The sequence below is a fragment of the Mauremys reevesii genome, linkage group 4 (assembly GCF_016161935.1).
Source record: "Mauremys reevesii isolate NIE-2019 linkage group 4, ASM1616193v1, whole genome shotgun sequence".
Lineage (NCBI taxonomy): Eukaryota > Metazoa > Chordata > Testudines > Geoemydidae > Mauremys > Mauremys reevesii.
Window position 1 is genome coordinate 96,001,613 of NC_052626.1, and position 17,373 is coordinate 96,018,985.

Below are 17,373 nucleotides of genomic sequence, written 5' to 3' on the forward strand. Positions count from 1 at the left end.
TACATGGCAGAGGGGCATGGCTGGCACATGATGGCATATATCACATTGGTAGATGTGCAGGTTAACGAGCCCCTGATGGTGTGGCTGTAATTAGGTCCTATGATGGTGTCCCTTGAATAGATATGTGGACAGGGTTGGCAACAGGCTTTCTTGCAAGGATAGGTTCCTGGATTCGTGTTTTTGTTGTGTGGTGTGTGGTTGCTGGTGAGTATTTGCTTCAGGTTGGGGGTCTGTTTATAAGTGAGGACTGGCCTGTCTCCCAAGATCTATGAGAGTGAGGGATCCTCCTTCAGGATAGGTTGTAGATCCTTGATGATGCGCTGGACAGGTTTTAGTTGGGGGCTGAAGTTGACAGCTAGTGGCACTCTGTTACTTTCTTTGTAGGGCCTATCCTGTAGTAGGTGACTTCTGGGTATTCTTCTGGCTCAGTCAATTTGTTTCTTCACTTCACCAGGTGGGTATTTTAGTTTTAAGAATGCTTGATAGAGAACTTGTAGGTGTTTGTCTCTGTCTGAGGGATTGGAGGAAATGTGGTTGTATCTTAGAGCTTGGCTGTAGACAATGGATCGTGCCATGTGGTCTGGGTGAAAGCTGGAGGCATGTAGGTAAGTATAGCAGTCCGTAAGTTTCCGGTATAGGGTAGTGTTTATGTGATCATCGCTTATTAGCACTGTAGCGTCCAGGAAGTGGATCTCTTGTGTGGATCGATCCAGGCTGAGGTTGATGGTGGGAAGGAAATTGTTGGGATCATGATGGAATTCCTCAAGGGCTTCTTTTCCATGGGTCCAGATGATGAAGATGTCATTAATGTAGCGCAAGTAGAGTAGGGGCATTAGGGGACGAGCGCTCAGGAAACGTTCTAAGTCAGCCATAAAAATGTTGGCATACTGTGGAGCCATGCAGGTACCCATAGCAGTGCCCTGACTTGAAGGTATATATTGTCCCCAAAATGTGAAATAGTTGCGAGTGAGGACAAAGTCACAAAGTTCAGCCACCAGGTCTGCCTACTTGTTCAGGATGCTAATCAGTGTAAAAGTATGTTCTGTTATCCTTATGTTTGGATATTATGGGTGAAATCCTGTCCCACAGAAGTAAGTGACGAAACTCCCATTGACTTCTCTGGGGCCAGGCTTTCAACCTTCATATATAAGGACATTTGTTTATCAACCCACTATCTAACACATATCAGTCAACAAATATACAACGAAATTACAGCTAGTTATACTGTGATGAATACACATTCAAATGAAAACAGATAGCCACACAATCAGATATCACTCTCCTCCATCCCACCTGCTTTTTAAGAAAAAGCAGATCGCGCCCCTCCCACCCCCGCCCAAGGTGATCAAAACTCATTTCCATGGTTTTTGTTAAGAAATTTGGTTTACTATTTTTGGTACCATTTTCTCTAGAAGTTCTCCTCCTCAATAATATCTGCAAACACTCCCACAGTCAAGATGCTGTCAAGAGGTTTGTTTTTGTCCAAGTTAAGTTAAAATCCCTTTTGGGTAGGCACCATCCCCTTTTCAGTATTTTGTAAGGCACATAGTACAATTAAGGCACTAGATATAAAGCAGCAGTATCATTCGTACAACTGTAAAACCTTTTATTTTTAGAGTACACTTTTAAAGGCAGCCTAAAATGAAGTCTGCTAAACTGGTTCTGGACACCAATTAAAAAAACGTCCACACGAGGTTTCTCTTAAAGATGAGGAGCGTAGGTTATCGTTCAAATAAGATTATGCAAATTTGGCAAATCAGAAGTGCTTGACTTTTGGTGTGTGTGTGTGTGTGTGTGTGTGTGTGTGTGTGTGTGTGTGTGTGTGTGTGTGTGTGCAGGATGTATCATTACTATCTTGGTAAAGAAACACTACACAGCAAGTCCAGAAAAGATCTCTATTAATATTTCTGAAGCAAGTCTTCTGCATAGCAAGCATTCAACAACATTGTACATTTGCATGTAGTCACTGGTACTTACTGATATGGTCAATAGATCCTCCGCAGAATTTTCCATAAAATTTTTTCGCTCCCAAACCCCGGAGGTCATGGATTGTAAAAGGCCAGAGATGCAGCACATTGTTTCTTGAGAAAGTGTCCCGCTTCTCCACAACTACAACCTTGGCTCCCAAAAAGGCAAGTTCTATGGCAGTCCGCAAACCACATGGACCACCTCCAATAATCAAACACTGAGGGAGGAAAGAAGAAGTTTGTTCATGCAAATGGAAGTCAATATAAAATTGCCAAGTCACCTCAAGGGTGTAAACTGTCAACTGAAGTAATGCTACTGTATCAAGAGCTGATCATATACCTCCAGAAATATTCAAATACACTATTGACAAAATGAAGCAGTCACATTAATCAAATATTTTACTTAATGGAAGGTATTCAACTATTTATAGACTTTGGCAAATGTCTCGTACACAGACATCAAAGTAAGTACCCAATGAAAAACTGATGGAAAAAATATAGTAAAAATTAGTCAAAATGATTTCATCCAGCTCTAAGTAGATGTAAATAAATTTTAAGGATATAACAGTTATTTCAGAATTACTTGCAGTAGACAACAGGAGAGACTTGGAAATGAATAAACGGTCTCAAAGCAGATTAAAAAAAAAAAAAGAGGCACATCAACGTGCTATTGCAATCTTCTGTAACATAGCCAGTGTTCTGAATTCAATGGATGAGATCGTAAGCTGGTGTAAATCAACATAGCTCCAGTGACGTCATTAGACCTACCCTGATTTACAGTACTTGTGAACTGGGCCTGTTCTACTTTGTTTTAACACTGACCAACATATTCAAAAATGGGATTTTAAAATTAGGCTCTTATGTCCACATTTAGGACCTAAGGGTGGGATTTTCAAAGTGCCTAAGCACAAATCTCATCTATATATGTATGGATTTCAGTTTTGGCCTGCAGCTTTGTTTCTATAAGCCAGAAAGCTGTGATTTCTGGAAAACTACATGTACATCAGATGCTTACATTTTCTGACTTGGTTACCAGAAATTGTTTGATTAGAAACAGCCCTTCTTGATTATATATACAACTTCAAATTATCAGAGAAGCAAAACAGTTCAGGTAACAAATGAAGCCTGCTGACCGCTGAGGTGTGCAGAGAGTTCTGACTATGAGGTAGATGTTGTCCTATGCTATAAGTACAACTGCATTATCTCACAATCAAAACATGCTCCTTTGGTTCTCTCACACATAGCCAGACAGTGATTACAGTTTCAAAAGCAAGGACTTTAAACCTAATTGAATGTGTTTACAGAAAGTCTGGTTCTAATTACATTTCTTTTTTATAATAGTAGGGTTATTTATTTATTTTGGTCTGTCCATTTATTTTACAGTTGTACATTTTAGATTAAATGTATTTGGCACAGGCTTTAATGTAAACCAATGATGAGAAGAGCTACAGTTATCTTTTTCAAAAGTAAAATATTCTAATAATTCAATAATAGTGGAATTTCCACAGAATGAACAGGTACTGTAGATTTTAAAAAATAATGCTACAGATATTCAAGTATCATTAATTAAAAGCTAATCAGTTACATCAGCCATTTCCCAGGCTTGCTTACTCCTAAAATACAATTTTAGCTTGTACTTTCAGAGTAACATACCACATTGTGTGCTAAATACCAAGAAAACATCAATGGATCTAATTATATAAAGGAAGAAAATCCAGCACAGATGTTACCAGGATCAGAGAGTGGGATTACTGACAGAGGCTGGGTCAGTTCCTCTCTGCACATACTTGTTATGAGATTAACATGGGAACTCTGAGTTCTGACAAGTAAGTGAATGCATTTACAGCTATGCAGTTTTCCAGTAATGTTGAGCAAGCAGCTAGCAGCACTTTGCAAATACAGACCATACATGGATTGATCAGACTTTTTCTGGCGGACAAGGAATATTATATATAAATACATGCATTTTTTTTAAAGTAGTCTTTTGAGATTTAGTCATAGTGGCTGTTGCCAACTAATAAAACCCCCACACTGACATTTCCTCATGGTGCTGTAGGAATGAATGTATTCAAATTTGAGAGAGAGAGAAAATGAGAATTCTTCCCCCCACCACCACCAACCCCACAAGATATCTTCCAACTTGCTTGGGGGCACTGTGAAAAGTAATTGTATTTTTGCCACCATCCATGGTTACCATCTATAAACATAGATATTTGCATGTCTTAGAGTTATTTGCTCTTTGGTTTATCAGGAGAGCTTTTCCAGTGATGTATAGCTCACTCCTCCTGACAATTTATCATCCATTTTGGAAACTTCTGGAGCCAAGAACAGCAACAATCTATTGCAAAGATAATTTTTTACAGTGTTGAGGCTTCTACCTTAATTAAGTAGTGAAAGAGACAACCCATGGAAAAAAACAAGCTCCCTGTTTATATGCAAAAACCGAAACAGTACTGCAAACATTCTAGCAAGACCTGTGAAACCCTTAGCGCTATATTTTTTCCGCTAATAAACCAGACTTTTTGCTCATTATTGGTCATATTCAGAATGTTATGAATTTATCGCTGCTGTCACACAGTCAGGTGAAGCCATTTCTTCCATGGTGAGATACTACTGCCTACAAACAAAACTGGTGAAACTGACCTCTGAGCTGTAGCGACTAGCATTGTGGAAATCAAAAGGAGTCTTAGCACATAGACACTACTCATGGCTGAAAGGCTTTGTTCTGCTCCCATTCAAGCCAATGGGAAAAACTCCCTTTACTTTTATGATCCAGGATCACTTTACTCTTCAAAGGCCCTCTATCAGCTGAGGGAAACCACAGTAACTGAAGATAACTTTGGAGAAGAATTATAGAACCGCAGAAGTGGAAGGGATCTCCAGAAGCATCTAGTCCAGTCCCCTGCGCTCAAGTCAGGACTAAGACTATATCTACACTACACAGCTTTTAGCGACATGGCTGTACCGCAACAGCCGTGCCACTAAAAGTCTTGCAGTGTAGCCACTATCTGTTGGATTTCATGCCGATAGAAAAAAACAAAAGCAAAAAAACGTCCACACTCAATGAGTGGCTCTCCTGCTGACAACACGCTGTTCACACTGGCACTTGTTGCGGCAAAACTTTTGTCTTTCACGGACCAGGGCGGGAGGAGGAGGAAGGGTTTAAAACCTCTGAAAGACAGAAGTTATGCCATTCAATTGCCAGTGTAGACGTAGTATTATCTAGACCATACCTATGGCTGACAGGTGTTTCTCTAACCTGCTCCTAAAAATCTCCAATGATCTCCAAAACCTCCCTGGGCAATTTATTCCAGTGCTTAACCACCCCTGACAGTTCGGACGTTTTTCCTAATGTCCAACCTAAATTGCAGCAAGGGCAGTTTAAGCCCATTGCTTCTTGTCCTATCCTCAGCGGTTAAGAACAAAAAATTTTCTCCCTCCCCTTTGTAACCACCTTTTATGTACTTGAAAGCTGTTATGTCCCCTCTCAGTCTTCTCCAGACTAAATAAATCCAATTTTCTCAAGCTTCCCTCATAAGTCATGTTCTTTAGATAGACCTTTAATCGTTTTTGTTGTTCTTCTCTGGACTTTCTCCAATTTGTCCACATCCTTCCTGAAATGTGGCGCCCAGAACTGGACAGAGTACTCCTGTTGAGACTTAATCAGTGTGCAGTATAGAGCAGAAGAATTACTTCTTGTGTCTTGCTTACAACATTCCTGCTAATACATCCCAGAATGATGTGTGCTTTCTTTGCAAGTCTTATACTGTTGACTCATATTTAGCTTGTGATCCACTATGACTCCCAAATTGCCCATATTTCTCTTGCAAAGTGGAGGAAGTGAGTGTATTTGGTTAGGAAAGCAAGGGGCCACATAGAGGACTAAAGAGTAGCAGTAAGATAATGGCTACACTTCAGTGAAGTCCACAACAAAGAATGAACACTGCATCCTCTCTCTCCTCTGGCTAAGGTGATACACTTTTTTATTGCTCACTTAGGGCCGTATATGATGTATGGTATTTCATAACGCAGATAAAAACAGATCTTCTCTAAGGAATTTACAGTCTAGAGGTCTGATCCTGCAAACACTTACATGTGAGTAATTTATCTCACTTAAGGAATTTAATTGAATTTCATGGGCCTAACAAGTGAGCATTTCTAGAATCAGGTCCTAAACTAAAATGAGAACAGAATAGAAGACAAGAATACAGGGAGGAAAAGTGAACAAGGAAGAGAATAATATGGTTCTGTGTCACTTTGCAAGCTAATGTACAGGTCATTATTACAATTACACTACTTAAAAGTGTATTTTATAGGTATAAGAAGCTATAATTAAGACTTGCTTACAATTAGGGCTTTGTCCTTTATTAAAATAATTAATACTTTATATTCAGAACCTTTCATCCACAGATCTAAATGCACTTTAAGTACTATATAAGTATTGTACAGATGGAGAAACTGAAGTACTGTGAGGCTAAATGACTTGATCAGAGCCAGAGAGCCTGTGGCATTGCCACGAATAGAATTCTGAGCTCCTGATTCACATTTGTCAGCTTTAACCACTAGGTCACACACCACACCCTAGGAAAAAAGTGACAGTTGAAATTACAAGATTCTTATGAAGACTGTAAATACTCATTAAACAGACAAATTTTAAATACCAAAGGCTAATACATCTTCATACAAAGACGACTGATCACCTTGTCTATAATGGGAATTACAGGGATCAAATCACATTTTGTTTGCCAGTTGTACAGTAATTGCTAAAGTAATTGATTTACCATAAACAGTTTATCTATAAACAGATTTACTAAAGTAATCATCAAGGTACCATTACTTTTAATAATTTAATCCAATTACTTTCAATTACTTGTCTTGCCATTCTTGTCCTGAACACGAATGACACCATTCTGGTTATCAGTACAGCAGGCCTTTCATTGCGAGATCTCATATTCATGACACAAAATCATCAATAAGAAGTAGATTTACTCAACTGAGTTACTTTTTAAAGTAATTTTAACATTCCTAGTTATATACATCTTGCTGAAGCACTCTTTCATAAACAGGTCACTTTAAACTGCAGTATGGTCTTAAATTTGTCATCAGGTCATTCTTTTTCTTCTCATAAAACTTAACTATTCTATGTAATAGTTATTTTATATTTTAAACAATATTAATAAAATCATGCATATCTTATAAATCATAGATGCTTCAGATATTAATGGAGCAAATATGGTGTTTTTACGGTACCTGTAGAGAGCTGACATTGAGGACATTGTTTCTGAAGTATAAATCTGTTTCCATACAACTCTTACCCCAGACAGTAACATGCCAAGCTCTATTGCTGTTTAAAGTTGGAGAAAGCAGTGGGTACTGGCGTCAGTAATGGTTTTGAACTAAAATTAATTTATATACATATATGAAAGCTTTGTTTCCCAATATGGCCTGTGTTTCTGTAGTTTAGTGAAGCCATAGTATTAATTACCTTAAAAATGGGCCCCTCTCAAAGATAAACTACTGAGTTCTTGCCAATCAGGCATTTGAGAAATGTAGCACCTAGATAAAACCCCTTTGCATGTTTCTGTACCATTGGTAGGATATAACTGGCATCAGTTTACTGAGCCAAATAAGAACACAAGTTAACTATGCAAAGCCAGAATTATTTTGTGCCTCTCCTTTCTGGACATGGATTTTCAACAATCTGAGGGCTTGGCTACACTTGCAAGTTGCAGCGCTGGTAGAGGCTTTCCAGCGCTGCAATTAGTAACCGTCCACACCTGCAAGGCACATCCAGCGCTGCAACTCCCTGGCTGCAGCGCTGGCTGTACACCTGGCCAGGTTGGGGTGTAGCGATTGCAGCGCTGGTGATCCAGCGCTGCTCATCAAATGTGGACACACACCAGCGCTTTTATTGGCCTCCAGGGAATAAGGAGATATCCCAGAATGCTTTTAACTAAATTACTCCCTTTGTTTTGTTATGCAGCCTGTCTTTGTTTTGTTGTGAACCTCCGGAGCTCCGTTTCTACCGGAGCTGCTTATCAGCTCTTGTTTGCTGTGATCAGTCTGTGAACAATCAAATGAGATCCTCCTCCCTGTTGTGAACAGCTCTGTGGAGCTCCTCCGTTGCCGCTGCTGCTATCTAAAAAACAAACAGAGCTCCTGTTTTCTGTGATCATCGGTACCTGGCTGTAAACAATCAAATGAGAGGCAGGCAGGGAAACAGCGGCGCCTGCAGGCTGTTTGCAATTAAGAGTTAAGACTAAGGGGTCGGAAAAATGTTCTGATTTTTCAAGTCAGGAAGCTAAACACACAGTGTTGGCTCCAAAAATCCCCTCTCTCTTTCCCCCCGCTCCCTGTCACACTAGCCCCCACTCCACCCCCCTCTTTTGAAAAGCACGTTGCGGCCACTTGAATGCTGGGATAGCTGCCCATAATGCATCGCTCCCAACAGCGCTGGAAATGCTGCAAATGTGGCCACACACCAGCGCTGGTAGCTGTGAGTGTGGCCACACACCAGCGCTGGTCCTGCACAGCTGGATGACCAGCGCTGCAAACTACCAGCGCTGCAAACCGTAAGTGTAGCCAAGCCCTGAGCAGATTCCTCCTGCTGGGAGGCAGGAATTGGGGAGAGGACAGATGGCAACAGGACTGGGCTCAACTGCCTGCCATGAAGCAGGCACACCAGGAATCCACAACACTTGTACCCTACCCTGGAAAAGCCTAATGTGGCTTAATGTACTGTAGATCTGCAGGTGAATAATTCCATCAGTTTGGGGGGGTGCTGTGGTTAGGTTAAAAAGGACACTATAATTATCAGCAAGTTAAAAGGAGAAAACTATCTGATCTGGTGACAAAAATCCTGTTTGCTCACTTTAATTACAGGAACAACAGAATTACTCATTTACCTTGCAAATATAGAACAACCACCCTTTACACTCCTGAACTCAAGGAATCTACTCCTTGAAAATAGGGTAAAAAAAAACCTCTCTCTCTCTCCCCCTCCATATTTAAAAATAAACAAAAAGCCTATAACTCAGCATGTTAAGAATAATAATTTTCTTATTATTATATTTTAAGTGCAATGCCATTCTCTTACCTAAGAGATCCAGGCATTATACAAAAGGATACTGGAATATATAAAAATATTTTAAATTCAGCAAAAAAATACTGTTCTGCAACATTAAAACTGAAAATCAGAAAGGTTCCAATGCTGGGGCGGGGCGGGGAAACAAAACACCACAATGGAAATGAAAGATACATCGACTTTTTGGCAGGGGGAAGGAGTGGTAGGTTTCAGGCCCTGATCCAGCAATCAGATCAATCATGGCAGACCCTGGCTTGTGTGGGGGTGCTCCTCCCAGGAACAAGAATCCACCCAGGGATCCTATTTGTGGGTCAGGACATTTCCATTTATACATAAAGAGGAGTAAGAGCTGAGAGAACATCAGTGCATCACCCATTTGTGACAAATTAAATGAGAGGAACTCAACCCAGAAGAGAGATTCCTGCCTGCAAGACACAACCCTTAACCCAGCCACAAAAAACAATATTTCCAAAACACGTACGTGCTCAAAAGGACTCCAGATAAGGTTGTCTTCAGAAATGAAGTAATCTCCTTCATCAAACTCTGATTCTGAAAACAAAGTTTTGCCTACAGGAATGACTGTGCCATTAAGGAGGTGGAGCATTAGCCTCATGCACCCCACACCAGCTAAAAGTCATGTCTGTCTCATATGAAGACTATCACATATGCATGCCATTGCACCCTTCTCCCTAAGGGAGATTTATCTTAGTTGATGGATCCATTGGCACTGCTCTTGGCCCATAACGATGCCCTACCAACCTCACTCAGATGAGAAGTGGATGCCTGGTGGATACCTTCATGGTATGCAGGAAATAACGGAATCCCTACTGCTTCGCCTTTGCCACTCCCCCCGACCCCTACCCCAAACACACACAGAGCTGACCCTCTTCTTTAAACTGCAGTTAAGGACACTATTAGAGACTACACAGTGGGCCAGATCAATCATTGGTGTAACTCCACTGTCTGCAACAGAATCATAACCAGCATGAAACTGAGCCAATGTTTACATGCAATATAACTAAACACGAGGCCATGAGTGATAACCATAACATATAATAAAACAACAATAAATGTTCTGTATCAGCAATGACCCTTTCCCTGGAACAGTTTCAAGGAAAAACAGCTGCATGAGCATCTAAAGCAGACAGCTAACAGAAGCTTTGATGGAAAATTCTCCTCAGCACCAGTCTCCTTATTTTATCTCTAAGTAAAAATTGAAGCACTTCTGGCAAGTACATGGGTGCTCTGTAGAGATTCATGACATAATTTCTGGCTGTTTATTTTAGCACATAAGCTCATTGTCAGTCATAGGATGTAAAAGTGCAGTCAGATGGGAAATGTGCCCCTGATTCAACAGACCAGAATAACCAATATAGATTAAACTGTATAATGTGACAGAAAATGGTAATATCCAATTTTCAAAAAGATAGAATCCTACATGCAATTTCAGTCAAAATAAGATACCCACACTCAAAACTTTCCTTTACAAAAAACAAGCTAATAAGTGTGACAAGAACTAGCAATATGTAATAAGAATATATAATATTATGATTTGAGCCCTGGCTAGCCTATGGCCCCAGTCTAACAATCACTTAACATGCATAGCTCCATTGGATTTAATAGAACTACATATGTGCGTAAGTGTTCTGCTAGATCAGGGCCTACATATGAGGGAGACTTGGCTCCCCGTGAACCACCATGTCAGCGAATGTCAGTCGAGGAGCGGTCATCAAGAGTCCCTAGGGCTACACACCAGAGTAATGGAAGGCAGAGCATCTTTGTGGACAGCCCTCGACTCTAATTCACTCTCTCACTGAGCATGGTGCTCTATCCTGGTAGGGCCTTACAACCACCCTTAGGTGAGAGTACCTTGCTACACAAGAAGTCCCATTAAAAGGTGACAAAATAAGACACTGAGCCCAGGTCTACCCTACAAAAACTTGTCAGTATAACTATGTCACTCAGAGGTGTGGAAAAGCCACATGTCTGAGTGATGCAGTTATATCGACCGAACTCCCAGTGTAGACAGTGCTATGTAGACGGGAGGGTTTCTCCCATCAACATGGCTACTGCCTCTCGGGGAGGGGGGAGTACCTACACCGACAGGAGAAGCTCTGCTGTCGGTGTAGATAGCGTCTTCACTAAGTTGCTATTGTGGCTGCAGCACTGTAAGTGTAGACAAGCCTTTAGGCTTTTGCTTGATGGAGGTGGCAGTAAGTTTAGGAAGGGTCTGATGCCATGTTGTGGAAGGTTAATATTAAAAAGAATCACTGCCAACCTGAAATCTAGTAAAGATTAACAGATGTTTCAGATACTAGATCTGCCTCCAAATGCCCCTGACAATTTTTGTGGGTTTATAGAGGTTCTCTTAAAATATGTTCCCCTCCCGCCCCACACACACACTTCCCTCTCTAATGTTGCTGACCCATACAGACATGGGAGGAAGCTGACCAATGACTATATAAGATTCCAGTGAAACTGACTGTACATAAAGTAAGGTAAAGAAAGTTGTTTATTTCCTGTTACAGGAATAAGTGTCATACGTGTTCCTTATAACCACAATAGATTAAAAAACAAATCTCAGAGAAAAAAGAAGTGTGAATTTTCAGTTAACTGTGTCTCTTTAACAAGACATGATCCAATCTTACAAAGACTTGTGTGTGCTTAACTTGACACACTGAAAGTCATTCCATACATTACTCCACTTCATATTGTCTCAAATGTTTGTAAACTTACTTACAGCTTGTTGGATGTGCATTTTTAAAATCAAGGAGTACAGAAATAAGATGCTGGTGAAGTTTAACAACAGAAGAGGTAAGCATGTAAGCTTATGGGTCTCTAATCACTATATGTGGCAAAAGACACTCAGATTTGAATCATTTTTCACAGACTTCCAATTATGTGAAGTTGTGTGCTGTGTTGTCACGTGGGCAACTGACCACAGGAGAGTAGCGTGTTGTCACCAAAACAGACTTTTGCTTATGACCGAAGCAGCATTTGACTATACATCTCCAAGGATAAAAGGCTAAATGAACCAGCCAACTTTGCTATTTTCTGACTTCCAAGTTCTTGGAGGTAGGTGACAAAGATACAGAAACTCTCATATTGGCTTTTAAAAAGGCATGTGCCAAGGATTTAAAGTTTACAAATTTGGCCTAATTCCAAATTTGGCATTCCTTCAGCTGTTGTGTTGCAACAAATTTGCAAATCCTTCAGCTGTTGTATCCACAGCTGAACTCTCCAGCTACTTGCCAGTCAAGAATCTACAGAGTGCTTATGCAAAAATAATTTCTTAACACAGAGCACTTATCTTTATTGTGTCTTTTTTTTGGCACATATGGTCAGAGGTGAAACACGAGTATTAATGCATTGAATCAGTTGGCCCTTTTTTAATCAGGATTTTCTAAGTGAGTGGACAGAGATTCTAAATCAGGGCATTGTTGTTTCTAGTTGGAAAAATGCAGACGCTTCATTTTTTTTAAAAATAATTCCAAATATCCCTATATTTATGTCTCTTGGATGTATGTATTGGCATTAGGCTCACATACAAGGGTTTGTCATACAACTCAAAACTAAAAAACCACCACCACATCATATGCAAGAGATCCAGAATTTATGCTCCATTATACAAGAAATGTGTGTTTCCAGTTACACACTGAAACATTCAATTTATAGGGCTTTTGAGATTCACTGAGTATCTTCATTTTTAAAACTGGAGAACTGAACCATGCCAAGCTATTTAATTTACTTTGGATTTTAGCTTTTTAGTACAATACAGCTCTCTTATTAGAATTAAATGTGACAAAATGCTGTCAGCTTCCAAAGAGCTTTAAGAGTTTTTAGCTTATAAAAAAAATAATTGTAAATTGGTAATTGGTAGACATCACACAGAATATACACAAGTGTCTCTAGAAACTTTAAATTCTTCATTGTCACACATGTGAGCCAAAAATGGCTGAAAAGGTAGAAAGCTAAACCCCTAGGGAAGAGAGAGTGCCTCACCCATTTCAAGTGTAACCTGTTTGTCTGTCTATTTATCTATAGTACCATAGTATCTGAGCATCTCACAATTTTTGAGTATTGATCCTCCCAACATCCCTGGGAGATACAAGTGCTGTAGTCTCTCCCTGACCCCAGCCTGCACAAATACCTACACACAGATGGGAAACTGAGGCACAGAGAAGCTAAAATACTTACCCAAGATCACAGAGGAATTACATGGCAGAGTATGGACTTGAACCCAAGTCTCCTAAATCCTAATGCTGGTGCCCTAACCACTTGACCACACTTCAGATCCAGACTGGAGCACCAAATGTGGATTATGTCAACCTCATTAAAGTCAACGGGACTAGTTACATGAGAAAGGACAGTGTGATTACAGATCAGGTTAATAGGTCCTGAAGGAAGTCAGTTCTGGCTTGAGGAATGGAAGTCACACTGTGTCTCCTTAAATGAAAGGGGGGGGAGGAGAAATATGGGGTTAAAGGCAGCTCTGGCAAGCTGGTCAACAGACACAGTCTTTTTCAAGGAGGGGAGGAGGAGGAGGACTTGGTAATATACAGTAAGAATATTACTATTGTACACAGCCATAATATCTGTTTGCAGAGACAGCATATTACACTGTACCAGTGCTTGCTTATCTGGATGTCCTTAGAGTCTTGTAATGAAAATAATGCCATAAGTCTTTTAATTGTATCAGTATAGCTAGGAACATACTGTACAATGAACATTTCCAAGAAGAGAAACAGTATTCTTGTTTTAGATATTTAAAATAAATCTAGTAACTATATACTGCTGATGCATGCTGAAGACAAGGTTGAAATGAAGCTCCCTGGGCTAACACTTTACACAGAGCACAGCAGATGCAGCAGCTCCACTCAGTATTAGAAGGTAAAGTATATATTTAAAACAAGAAGTTTACCCGGTTTAAAAAAAAAAAATCACATGGTATGTTTTTAATGTCAAGTCACTTTCTCAGGATATTTCACAAAATAGTTTAATTTGCCGTTTTAATTAAATATTGGTTATTCTATTAAAGGCAAATTCCAAGAGATATGATTCTTTAGAAGCTAACCTATGACGCCCGAGCTCACGCAGTAACAAACAAACAAACAATCACCTTTGAAGTGGAATGCAGGTTTGTAAAGGAGCAGACCATTTCCTCTCATCAAGCCTAATCATCATAAGCATAGCAACTGTATAACAAGTGCCAGTTATAGTTAAATGTGGGAGGTAATACTTCATAAGTAATAACTCTAGGTTCCTGAGGTCATTTCCCTTCCAATCCACCTCTCCCATATTTCAAAAGAACAACAACAACAAAAAAATGCCTCTGATCAAGGATGTATTTTGCTCTTCAGTATCATAATTAACTCTCATCTTAACTAGCAGTGTTGAAGGTCACTCCCTAGAGTGGGAAGTTGAGCTTTTCCAAGGCAATCTCACACTTGAACATTGAAGATCATTGATATCTAAATAAAAATTTATTTCTTGAATTTTGCGATTCTAGATACAATGTACAGATTGGCCACTCAGCACTGTTAGTGCCATTGTTTTCTAGTGTCAACAGGCAGAGAAACCCAGAACAGTTATAAATTCTAACCAGAATTAGAGCGTGTACCTTTACTCTAGCAATTATTGGGAATGTTTCCAACAGTACAGTGTGTTAACATAACACTCCCTCACAGGGCCAGCATACTAGTCTGGTGACAGCCTAAGACACTGTAGGGAATTGGAGTTCAGGGACCTCAGTTGTCCTGGACAAAAAAGTGTTTCAGAAATATTAACAGGCTGAGAGGTCAAGGGGCAGCTAGTGCCTTTGTTGCCAGAAGGAAGGCCTTTGGAAAAGGAAAGAAAAAATTAAGTGTGCATGTACGAGGCAGGGAGAATTCGGAGGAAGTAGTGTTCAGCAGTGAACAGAAGACCACAAGCTATATGAAGTGCCAATTTATGTCAATGCACAAGACAACAGAAAGGAAACATGGCTTTTCTATATGTAAGTTTATATGTACATAGCTTTGTAATTGTAACTCTGTTTTCACATTCCAAATACATGCAATTCTGATACAAAGATCAACGCTTGTGATTGTTCTGTTACCGTGATCTCTATATCCAGACTGACAAACAATGAACTTCCTAAATTGGATAAATTCACAGAAGCAAAATGTGGGTGTTGTGAGGACAGAGCAAGTTCTACGAGACATGTGCCAAGGCAGGTCAGTCAGGTTATAATTGGGTAAGACTGGCACTCCTACAGGTTGTGCCATTCTTTACGTGCACGCAAATACCTCAATGTCACACCTTAAATCAGAAATTACTTCCAGTTTTCTTCTTACGACTAAAGACTCACTAATGGGCATAAATTATTATTCAATTATTTGGGAGTGGACAGTGCTTTGCAGGACACTGAACTGACATCCCTTGCAACATTTCTTTGATCTGGATTGTGAATTGCCCAAAGGATTGTCTCTCATCTAAACTGTACAGCAAGGGTAGGCAACCTTTCAGAAGTGGTGTGCCGAGTCTTCATTTATTCACTCTAATTTAAGGTTTCGCGTGCCAGTAATACATTTTAACGTTTTTAGAAGGTCTCTTTCTATAAGTCCATAATATATAACTAAACTATTGTTGTATGTAAAGTAAATAAGGTTTTTAAAATGTTTAAGAAGCTTCATTTAAAATTAAATTAAAATGCAGAACCCCCCTGGACCGGTGGCCAGGACCCGGGCAGTGAGAGTGCCACTGAAAATCAGCTCGCACGCGTGCCATAGGTTGCCTACCCCTGCTGTACAGTTTGTTAGGGATGATAAAGTGTAAAGGTTGGGCAGAAGGGGCAATGACAGAGGGCCAATGGTTACACCAGTGAAAGATTAAGAGAAGCATGTATTGCAACACAAGGTTTTTTAATACCTCTGATTTATTTAAATGCGGTAGTGCAAATTAGTGATGGAAGTGCAGGCAAAGCCACCTGCATCCAATAGTTAGCATCTTTGGTTCATGTACCTGAATAATCATTACAAGCAGCATCCACTAAAAGTGAAATTCTATTGTATGTAAAAAAGGAAACCATCTGATAGGAGAAGATGGTTACCAGGGACATGACAGTTCAATGGAATGGATTCAGAAGCTCTTACCTCTAACAGTATGTCTACACTGCAGTTAAACACTCCTGGCTGACCTGTGTCAGCTGACTCAGGCTCTCGGGGCTCAGGCTGCAAGGCTGTAAAGTTGCAGTGTAAACATTTGGGCTCAGGCAGAGCCCAGGCTCTGGGATCCTCCCCACCGCATAGTGTCCCAAAGTTCAGGCTCCAGCACAAGCGTCTATACCAGGGGTCGGCAACCTTTGGCGCAGAGCCCAAAAGCAGGCTGCAAGATATTTTATTTACATTGAGCCTGCAGACAGTCAGTCCCCCACAGCCGCAGTTCACAGCGGCCCACCACTTCCTGCAGAATTACAAATTCTGAATACAGTTAACTTACCAGGAAAACTCTTAGGTGGCAGTGCTGGTGTTCATGATATCTTTTACATGCACGCGCGCGCACACACACACACACCCCTACCTTGTAAGCAGAAAAAACCTATTATTACAAATGATTGTTTTGTAAACAAAATGTTTCCCAATTCTTAATTACTCATAAGCAGTAAGTAGAAGAAACAGTAAGTTTCTACAGTACAGATCTTTTACTCAGTAAAAGGCTGCATCATCATCCTCCTCTCCCATCCGCCCCCGACTCCTAAATGGTTCATCAGTCATGAAAATCAGAGGTCCAGAGCACTTATTGATTTCCAGATGTAATTGTCAGAGGCTGTAAAATCACCTCAGATAACCTGTGAAAAACGAGAATAAGGTATTCCTCTTCAGATAGCTGAAGGTGATGCAAAGTTCGCCCTTCCATTTGCCATAATTAAAAAAAGCCAACACACCTCATCAGAAGTCCTGCCAGTACAGAAACATTCTGGTGCCAATAGACTACTTGCCAGTTCAGAGACAGAGCTGAAACTGCAGTGTTGCGAGCCATTGGAAACATAGGCTTTAGGCAGGGGCGGCTCTAGGCACCAGCAAAACAAGCTGGTGCCTAGGGCGGCAACATCTAGGGGGCGTCCCCTGCGGCCGGGGTGGGGCGGCAGGCTGGGCCGGCGGAGCTGCCGCAGTCATGCCTGCGGGAGGTCCACCGGAGCCCCGGGATGACTGGACCTGCCGCAGGCATGACTGCGGGAGGTCCGCTGCTCCCGCGGCTCCGGGGCGCCTCCCGCGCATGACTGCTTGGGGCGGCCAAAAAGCTAGAGCCGCCCCTGGCTTTAGGTTATGGTTTCCTGTCTAC

The 17,373-nt window shown here is 40.7% G+C and overlaps 1 protein-coding gene across 22 annotated transcripts in view; it reads right to left on the reverse strand.

The window, feature by feature from the left end:
• The window catches only part of MICAL2 (microtubule associated monooxygenase, calponin and LIM domain containing 2), a 193,326-nt gene that overhangs the window by 131,349 nt on the left and 44,604 nt on the right, over positions 1-17,373 (reverse strand). For all 22 annotated transcript variants that reach the window (XR_005597517.1, XM_039534214.1, XM_039534216.1 and 19 more), the window contains exon 3: positions 1,978-2,185. Coding sequence is in view for 21 of the 22 variants with exons in the window: in XM_039534214.1 (XP_039390148.1) it covers positions 1,978-2,185 (208 nt within the window). In the remaining variant the exon portion in view is untranslated. The remainder of the gene's footprint in view (positions 1-1,977; positions 2,186-17,373) is intronic.